General features: G+C 42.5%; 1 protein-coding gene across 1 annotated transcript in view; it reads right to left on the reverse strand.

The window, feature by feature from the left end:
- gabrg3 (gamma-aminobutyric acid type A receptor subunit gamma3) overlaps window positions 1-10,513 on the reverse strand; it is a 52,673-nt gene extending 42,160 nt beyond the window's left edge. The window contains exons 1-2 of the mRNA XM_032526767.1: window positions 10,151-10,513; window positions 9,811-9,959 (exon numbers count right to left, since the gene is read on the reverse strand). Of these exons, the coding sequence (XP_032382658.1) occupies window positions 9,811-9,959; window positions 10,151-10,203 (202 nt within the window). The 5' untranslated portion in view covers window positions 10,204-10,513. The remainder of the gene's footprint in view (window positions 1-9,810; window positions 9,960-10,150) is intronic.

Genomic DNA, 10,513 nt, shown 5'->3' on the forward strand with positions numbered 1-10,513 from the left:
CTAAGCTCCGGACACAGCCACGGTGCCTCTGCTAAACAGTCTCAGGAAGGAAGTTGTTTTGGTGGAACATGTGTACCAGTGTTTCCCTTACCATTGTTTTATGGGGTGGAGGGTAGTGGGGAAACAACTTAATGACTGTGAATGAGAGTTTCTGTTTTTATTTCTTGTCCCCCCCCCCCCCCCCCCCCCCAACCCGGCTCCAAAGAACTGTGAAACGACAGCAATCCCAAAGCAAAAGCTCTCCGTTCGGATGTAACAAACACACACACACACACACACACACACACACACACACACACACACACACACACACACACACACACACACACACACACACACACACACACACACACACACACACACACACACACACACACACACACACACACACACACACACACACACACACACACACACACACACACACACACACAGCAGGTGTGGCTGGGTAAAACATTCCTTCTGCTAACAGCCTGCATACGTTACACGTTCAATGTAGCCACAGTCGTGCAACCTTGCCCCTTTTTTCAACTGTTACTAGCTGTTGCCAAATAGTTGTGTGATGTGTAAATCAATGTTGTTTGTGTTTATTAATAAAAAAGGATGATGCACTAAACCACAAGGGGACCGCTTATTAACTTTAGGAAAATAGGGAACATAAAGTAGAAATTAATGTTGAAAATAGCGCAGTGTGTGGGTTATTTATCAGTTTAACATTATGGATAGTCCTAAGATGCCAATACAACAAAAGTACAGTGTCTGGGAAAGTTTTAAATAACAGGGAGACAAGAGAATAACAGAGACGGAAGTGTCTCAGGGGAGGGTGTAATCTGCTCTGCAATGCTGAGTGAGTACTCGGAGACATTCATAAAAAAACGTCCGGTGAGAAGGAGAAGTAAGCCGTAACCTCTTGGGAGATTTATTTGACGTGAGGGTGGGCAGAGGTGATGAACAGGTCCACAGAGACATTATCCGTCCCCAGGTTTGCAGTGGAGACGACTGATGAATGGATGTATACTAGCTGCCAGTGAAGAGCGGGGACAAACTGCAGGCTCGTCTCTCTGTTTGACATACTGACGGTGATATTTATGGCAAACAAGGAGATGTGACCACAGAGGAATATTTGCCTTTTTATGTAAATGTAATATTAGAAATGTCCTTGTCATGGCACATTACCCTGTCATCCTTATTCAAAGAAACTGAGTTTAAGACAAAAACGAGAAAAAGTTGAAGTGTGCATATATATAAAGTTCAGAAAGTGTTCAACATTAATAAGTGACATGTCGAGTGCTTTGGTATTCTGTAAGACATTTGTCACTTTTTGTCTATGTGAACTGTTTATTATGAAAAGCATAGCATGTTATTTGTGTCTGTCCTTAGCAAGGGTGTCTCTCTCTGTTTACAAAGGACAGAAATATTTAATCAGTTAATTAGAGTTCCGCTTACGTGAGACATCAAACTGATCAATATTTTTGACCTGCTGCTGAGTGGGTTTGGATCCTCCCACCACATCCTCTCCTGAAAGCCCCCCCGAGCAGGAAGATAATCCATCTTTGATTTTCAATGATTCCTCAACACCAATCACAAAAAGGTGTTTTTTTTGCACTGCGTATTAGTGATGGCTGGTGTCTGGTCAGTCCTTTTCCTATCCATTCTATATATTTATTTGAAATAGTCTCTTTTAAAGTTTTACTTTTTGGGTTTCAAGCAGGAGGTGTCAGAAAAGTTACTTAGATCATGAACATCTCATGAGATTCATTGTCACCCATTAGCATGGAGCATGAACCAGTTAGACTACTATTATCTATGGATGTAATATTTCATCATAATTCTTTACTGTTATGTACTACTGTTTATTAGACATACATGGATCCTTCAACGGCTCGTCTGGAAGACTTTGGACACTTGGCACAGCGTTGCTGAGTCCTTGAAGGCAATGCTGTAGCCTTTTCTTTTGTTTCTGTCTGTCTGTCTGTCTGTCTGTGTCTGTGTGTGTGTCTGTGTGTGTGTGTGTTTCAGCATGTATTGTTTTGTCTCCCTCCCTCCTATTTTTCCTCTCTGTGATTTTGTGGCGCTGAGACGCGTTCCTATGCCCCAGTGTGTAGTTTGTTACTGTTCGTGAATGTTATATTTATTTTTGTTCTGAATATAAAAATAAAAAAATTGATCACAAAAAAAAGTTTAATGATTGTATAAACAATGACACAGTGAAACTATGGGTAGCTTGTGTGTGGGGGATCTAAAGTAACGTTTCAATGGTATTTCACAATAAATTAGTTTTTTGAACCAATGACTGTGCAAGATTTCTTTAAAGATATGAATGCACAATGCAATGTTCTGACCGTTGGACAGCCTGGGTTACACGTGATGACTGTTTTGAGTTTTGTGTCTAGAGTTTTGAAAAATAATGTCAAGGTTCTGAAATGAGTAGCAAAGTGAGTGTAAAAAGGTGAGAGAGGGGTTGAACAACAAAGGTCCAAGACTGGAATAGAATTCTGCACCTTATGCATTATGCAACATGGGTGCTGGAAAATGCACATCTAACCATTTGATTGAAACTGACAAAACTCAGGTTCTCTGTTTCCCCTCGGACATTGTGACACGCAGCTCGGAATAATTACAGTGAAGTAAACGTACAATAAGCCACATCAATATATCCCTGTCAGCTGCCTAGCTGACAGTCTGACAGATGCTGACAGCATCTTTTGTAACCAACTCAGTAACTAGGTAATGGTCCACACAAAAGCCTCAGTCATTTTTCTGTGTGAAAGGTGGCGTTTGAAACAACACAGTTCTTTTTATTCCTTTTTGTGGCCTTTGAAAGCTCATTATACAACTGTATACTCAGCTTTTAACCATTTGTGTCCTGACATTATGCACAATAGAGAGGAAGAAAGCAGCTGTTATTATAAAGGTATTTTATGTAAGACTATCAGAGAGCTACACATGTACTCATAGAACTGCATCTACTGTACATTAAGATAACTTTCCTGTTTCAAGTTGTAATCCTTAACATTATTGTGTATAGTCGGCATTAATCCAATGTATGCAATATCCATTTATTGTATTTACATTCAGTAATTACCTATTTATAGAGAAGTTTTTATACATTTAAACTGGCTACTGAATGATGTGAAGTTATAAGACATATAATGCCAATGTGAAGTGTTTGTCATGTGGATTTCCAAAAGTAACTGATGAATATTTAAAAAAAACTTTAGAGTTAAGAACAGAATTTAGTGCGGTGTATCAGCCCCCCCTTCTTTTAAAAGTTACACAGTCCTGCTTTAAGATATGACATTAGAAAGTCCAATCACCCTTCTTAATATTCCTCTCCTGTTAACATTCAACCTCAGACAGACATGCCACAACGGAGACACTACTCACATATTCCCCTCAGTGTGGACTGTCTCTCAACATCACCAGCACTAGTATCACTTTACATTCAGGTCCTGTGGGGGGAGGGCCCCTTGATGTTTAACCATGGGCCATTACAAGTTTTAAAAAGTCCCATTCAAGAGGACAAGGTCAAATGACTTCCGTGTGCCATCTGCCATCAAAGGGCCAGCATCACAACAAATGACTTTATAATTTACTTTTGATCAGGGGAAATAAAAAAGATGCTTATTGCCAATTCAATTCAATTCAATTTTATTTATAGTATCAATTCATAACAAGAGTTATCTCAAGACACTTTACAGATAGACCACACTCCAGAATTTACAAGGACCCAACAGTTCTAGTGGTTTCCTCCAGAGCAAGCAACAGTGCGACAGTGGCGAGGAAAAACTTCCTTTTAGGCAGAAACCTCGGTCAGACCCAGGCTCTTGGTAGGCGGTGTCTGACGGGCCGGTTGGGGTTAGAATGAAGAGTGGCAATAACAAAAATAGAAAAAATTAGTAGTTTGTAGCAGTTCTTTGTAGTAGTTCATGGCATAGGCCAACATCCTATTTATGATTAATTTAGTCACCTTTGGCTGGGCAACCGGGGGGAGTACAGATCTGTGATACACGATAGAATAGACAAAAACTCTAGGAATGTGTGTGTGTGTGCGTCCATGTGTGTGTGAACAAAGCTGCAAAGAAAGGGAGGATCTGGTGGTCCTCTAAAGTAGCTTTGTGAAAAGGTCACTTATGTTGCATTTCCACTGCGTGGTGCGGCTCTGTTCTGCCCAACTAAGCTCTTTTGGGTTTTCCCATAAGCAAAAGTTGTGGATGGTACCTGGTACCTGGTCCTTATGTTATCGCACAATGCCCAGAAGATTCTACAGATTCTACAAGACTCTACAGTTTCAAAGTCCATGTGGTATGATGGAAATCTCCAGAACATGAACACTAAGGTATTGTTTTGTCCAGCCTCTCAGTCAGAGTCGTCAGAGGCTATCGTTAGTAGTAGCACCCCAATATTTTATTAAATTGGCTGTAAAAATTATGAATTACAACTCAATCAACTACAATCTGTTCAGATGAGATCTTACAGTAATGAATGCAACAAGAACATGTAGGCTAAAGTACAAAACTGATTAAAACACTTCAAAAAACAAACAATCTTCTAAACCTTCGTACTACTGAAGCCAGCCATCGTGCACCACACCGTCACGTCGTGTGCCACCCCCCATCACGAGTACATTTTCACCCTGTGGGAAACACTGCTCTAATATATTATTCAGCTCCTCTAGGGCAGCCTGGTCAGTAACAGCACTCACTTATGTCCTCTGTCACTAAATGGTTCACCCACTCATTTTCAACGGCAAACACATGACATTATGAAGACTAAAGTCCAGAAGAAGAACGAGCAAATTTGCATGACATCAATGGTTTATTTAAATGTAAAAGTGCAGCTGAGCATCCTTTAACATATGCTATTTTAGGTCACAAATTTTCCTTACTTTTTTTTTTCTCATGTTGGAGGAGGATGCTACCAACTCATTTATCAACATAAACGCATGGGCGGTACACTGTCCATAAGTCACTACATGTTGTTGGAAAATCTTTAACTGATTACACTGACGTATGTTTGTTTGTGCTGCAAGTGACAAATGGGGGTTAGAGCATAGAGCGAGGTAAATAAAAGCCCCTGAACATGACCACAGGCCGAGTGGAAGAACAAAACCCCCCAGATGTGTTTCATAAAAGAGGAGAGTTAGAGGCTAGGGTTATTTATTGGAGTCAAAGTGACACATGGAGAAACTGACCGAAAATGTCACTTCCCCTCTCAGGACCGCATCAACAGGTCTTTTTCACCGCTCAATGTGTGAGGGTATTGGCCACTCAGTGACATCCTGTGTACCAGAAATATTTCTCTCAAATATTCTTTCTCTGTAAGGCCAACACAGCAGAGCACATTTGGATTTGTATCCATAGAAACAAGTGTAGTATATGGACAACAACTGCAATAAGAGTAAAGTAACAGAGCTCAACAGTGAGCTCACTTTGAGCTCACTTGGTTCCAGAAGTGTTTTCCCCATTCAATTACTCCATTGACGTTTCAGAAAATGCATAATATAAAGAGATTTAAGCCTGGAACCATGCCAACCAGCTACGAGATGAATTAGTAACCATAAACTGCGAGCTCCACCAAAACAGAGACGTCGCTGTTCTGCTTAGTATTGTGGGTAGTGTAGTAGTTCTCAATGACATTGCAAATAAAACGTGTTTTTCTTACAATTAATTGGATTTCACTTGGACAGGGGCATAAAACAGTAGGGGTGTCCCTGACTAAAAATGTACATAGTTGATTCAGAATTGTCAAGTCTTGACTATCGTCGACTGATGGTCTAATCCGGGGTGGAGGGGTGGGGGGTTAATTCAGGGCTTGACATTAACTTGTTTGCTTAACAGCCACTTTGGCTACAGCGATCAAATATTCAGCCGTGATAAGGTTTCAGTGTAACGCTCCATTTGCATTAAAACATGCAACCGATTAGAACACAGAGATTAAAAGAGTAGCTTCTTAGTGTGTCAGTGGTGCATTGGGCTAGCTGGTGTCAGCAGCTGGACCCCGGCGATGAGAAGCATGGCTGTTGTCGTGCGTTCTCTACTTCTTTTACAATCCTCTTGTCATAATGTTTTTCTGCCACTAACACAACCGTTGCATATACTGCGGGGTCTTGCTGTGCGGGACCTGGTGATCACTGGGGCGGACAGATCCTGCTGCTGGGCTCTGGATCACCGCTGTGCTCGTGTTATCTGTCGGTGGCACAGCGGCACAGCGGCATACTCCAGCAATCAGGGTTACAATAATATGTTTATCCACTACAATTATCCATGTTAACCAGCACATTCTTTTCCCTAGACGTCATCAGTTAAAGAGGTCTAATCCGTGCCGCCAAGATGCTGTTATGGTTTCAGTTTTTATTGTGTTTCTGCATTCTGTTATTTTTGTGTTTCCTCCCTGGTCTTGTGTGGTGGTTTCTGTCTTGTGTTCCCCTCGAGTGTCTGTGTGTTCTGTTTCCTGTTTTATTTTGAAGTCTGGTCTCTGTCTCGTCTTGTCTTTAGTTTTTACTTCCTGTGTTTTCCCGCTCCTGTGATACCTGATGTTTCCCACCTGTTTCCCAGCCTTCTATTGTCACCTGCCTCCCGTTACCTCGTTACCCAGTGGATTTGGTGTCTGTGCCCCCCCGTCTCCTGTCAGATCGTTTTGTCTTGTTGCTGCGTGTAGTTCTGTGCGTCTTCCTAACGGAGTTTTCTATGTTTGCTTCTGTTCCCGTGACCCCCCCAGTACCTTTGTGGAATTTGGGGATTTAGTTTTACATCCAGTGCTTCCTATGTTTGTGCTACTTTAGTTTTTTTTGTGAACAATAAAACCTTGGACACTCTCTCTTGCCTGCCTGCCCTTCTCTGCTTTTGGGTCCTCATTCTGCTCACATAACAGATGCTCTTCCATCAGTCAACTTAAATCTGTCACGGCTCAGTTGGATTTAACCATACACTTTAAGATATATTATTTCTTCTTACATTATTCGGCTGTGAGATTAACAGTCGAATCAGGCATCAAATGTTCAACTTTTTGGGATCACCCTTAAAGTCTAGCTTGGATGGTTTAGACGTCATGGTTAATAATCAAAATCCTTAAAAGGAAAAATGAATGGGATTTTCACTTCCAGAACCACACTAATAAACTTGTTATTTTATTAGTTATTTGATGCCATAATAAGAAAGTGAAACCTCATGATTGACAGCTGAGTTTGATCAGGCAGGTGTATAGGCGGGACTTTGATATCGCTGCTCCACCACCCGATTACTGCACAGACTCTGGCTCCAAAATTTTAAGATGGCAGCGCGGGTATCCAGGATATTTTAGCTTCACGTTTGTACAGTGGGAGGAAGTGGAGACATCTTTATATACAGTCTAAGAGGTGAGTTTTCAAGCACTGATTGGACATTGAAATACCACTAACCTGAACACAAATAACAGAGTAAGTCAGCCAGCTGGTCCAACACCTCATCAGCCACAGCGACATTTCTATCAAGACAACAAATGGCAAAAGACAAACTGCCTCTGCAAAGACGACCCCGAGTCACCAGACGAAGCTGTTGTCTGACACAGTGCGTCATTTCAAGACTCAATACAACAGGGTGCTGAAAGGTGTCAACTGGACTTCTTCTTCATCGTAGCAGTGCAGTTAGAATTCAGTTTGTCGGGGATTAACACACCTGACCTACAGCTCCACTCTGAGCTCTGCAACCAGTTGGTGCTTCATCAGTTTGAAGGTTAGAAAATAACACAGCCTTGTTATGTTTTGTTCTTACCAAAAACTAAAAAAGCTACATTATGCTCTTAACTAGCAGCAATACCTAAAAAAGAAAATAAATCAAAGAAATATCTTGAATTAAGCCCATCTCATCAAACCATGTGACAGGATATGAGCTTCATATCAACACAGAGGAGAGGGAACAGAAGCCTCTTCATGATCAACCAGCAACATATTCTCACATCCTCTCATACTGTATGGGACATGAGAAAAGGGATGAGAGTCTGTGAATTAAAACAACTCTTTATCTCTCTCTCTCCTGAACTCAAGGAACTTAGTTTTAACCTCTAAATGTAATTTATATTCATGAGGATATGCAGATGAGTTCCATGTCAACCTTTGTTGCTGTAGGTCAGTAAGTAACAAACGGCTGAAAACTGGGGGATTTTCTCCTTGCTTGAAGCAAACAACCAAAGATATAATGTTAGAATAAAAAATGCTTTAACTACCTATTAACCAGGGAAGGACTACTTGAGTCCTGGACTCATACCTGATTCACATCACTGATGACTTGGGACTCGAGGATTTATGAAGTCGGACTCAAGCATTCATGAAATAGGACTCAGAAACTGGATGCTATTTCTGACTACTTGTGTGTAGTAGGTCATAACGATGTGATAAAAAGAGGCAGGGCATGTGTCCTGTGACTGTAGTTCATGATGCCCAAGAGACGCTCCGGGTCCTGAAGTCTTTCTACACGGATTTTACGTCAACTGCTGGAAAGATCTGGACTCGGACTCCAACACTGGGGACTTAAGACTCAACCTGAAAACTCAGGTAATGGTGTGGCCGGGTTAGCTCAGTTGGTAGAGCAGCCAAACATATATGGAGGTTTACTCCTCAATGCAGCGGCCGCGGGTTTGACTCCAAACTGTGGCCCTGTGCACCGCCGGTTGTTATAGGTGACTGTGAGCCGGGTGGTAGGCACCGCCGGTTGTTATAGGTGACTGTGAGCCGGGTGGTAGACACCGCCGGTTGTTATAGGTGACTGTGAGCCGGGTGGCAGGCCCCGCCGGGTGGTAGGCACCGCCGGTTGTTATAGGTGACTGTGAGCCGGGTGGTAGGCACCGCCGGTTGTTATAGGTGACTGTGAGCCGGGAGGCAGGCCCCGCCGGGTGGCAGGCCCCGCCAGGTGGTAGGCCCGGCCGGCTGACGGTGCTTTCACATGGCAGGGGCCGTGGTGGTGGAGTTTAGACAGCAAAAGTGAGCGTCATGCGTGAGATGACAGTTAAGTTTAGGCACCAAAATGACTCAAAGTTTAGGAGAAAGATCCGATTTGGATTAAAACACTCCCGAGGAACAAACGGACGTTTCCTGGATGAAAGTATTACATTTTTGCCGCAAAGTGAAGGCTGCTCTCCGTGTTTTATGCTGACACCATTTCATTTTGACGGCTGGCTGATATCCATATATCTATATCCATGCTATTGGAAGGGGGATTAAATTCTTGCATGTTTTGTTTTTATGTGCATGCTCAAACTCCCCCCACCCTTGTCTTCTTTTCATAAATCACACCCTGTTTATCATTAACAAAAAAACTTACTGATTTAGACTACTGCTACCGTTTCCAATGACATATGCATTAAGGGTTGGACATTTCTCTAGATATCCAAACACTGACTTGAAGCAGACAATGACTTGTCACAGGATGTCACATATTACAGAAAGCGCGATGATGTCACCTTATAAACTCACTTACAACGGATAGAGCAGTTAGACACAGCTGTGATAACCGACCTTGCAGAGTATTATAAAGCATATAGTGCCAAATGGCTGCTGCTAAAATAAATTGTTATGCATTATGAAGGCTCATTAACAAATCTTACATTGCATGATTTTGCTTACATTAATCACTGTCTGTAATACAAGATATTGTATAACCTATGGCGTTTTTAATTACAAGTGGCTCTCAGACACCAGACAGACCCCATATCTGCTCACTGATCAGACTGGAACCACTAAACCTGCATGTTCAGGTCAGGTACGGTTCGCTGTGCATTTATCATTCTAATTAAACAGATTTACAGTGTGTGAAACAAAAGGAGTCGGTCAGTTACCTCCGATATCTGGCCGCAGCTTCTTATCATATTCTTTCAGTAAATTGTTGAGTATTTCCGTGGCGTCGGTTTCCTGGGATTTAGGAGCCAGCATTTGGTTCACAGTGACATCCTCGTAGTCCTCCTCTTCGTACTCGATTGTTAAAGAGCTGTAAAGTGAAAAAGGCGGTTGAAAACAGGCGTACGTCCGTGTCTAGATAAAGTTAGAGCTCAAGTTTTTTGTAGGAAGCAAGCGACAAACGGTAGTTAGGCGAGCTTATTAAGTTTGGGTTATCCAACAGCCGTGAACACAACACAGCTTTCTTTTGGCGCGGTTAGGAAACTAAAGTACGCCACTTACCAGCTATGAAGGACGGACAGGAGGAAGACGTACGCCAGAAATCTGGGGGACATGTTTCTCGCAGGGGGGGACAACAAGTAGAGACGTGTGTGAGTGTGGAGGACGGCGCGTGGACACGATGGTCACGGCTGCTCAGAGGACACAGCGAGGGACAAGCTCCTCGTAGTTTGTATTCCAGCAGATATCCCAGTCATTTTTTAAAATGAGGCGTTTTAGAAAGCGTCCTCGCGGGCGTTTTCCAGACGAAGGAGCAGCTTCTCACTTGTACTACAGGTGCAGGTTGCAGATTGCGGACGCTGCTGGTCTCACGCAGGTGCGCGCACTCTGAATGCGTCCTCTGAAAGACCCTCATTCATCAAAAAC

This window comes from Etheostoma spectabile, chromosome 9 (assembly GCF_008692095.1).
Source record: "Etheostoma spectabile isolate EspeVRDwgs_2016 chromosome 9, UIUC_Espe_1.0, whole genome shotgun sequence".
Classification (NCBI taxonomy): Eukaryota; Metazoa; Chordata; class Actinopteri; order Perciformes; family Percidae; genus Etheostoma; species Etheostoma spectabile.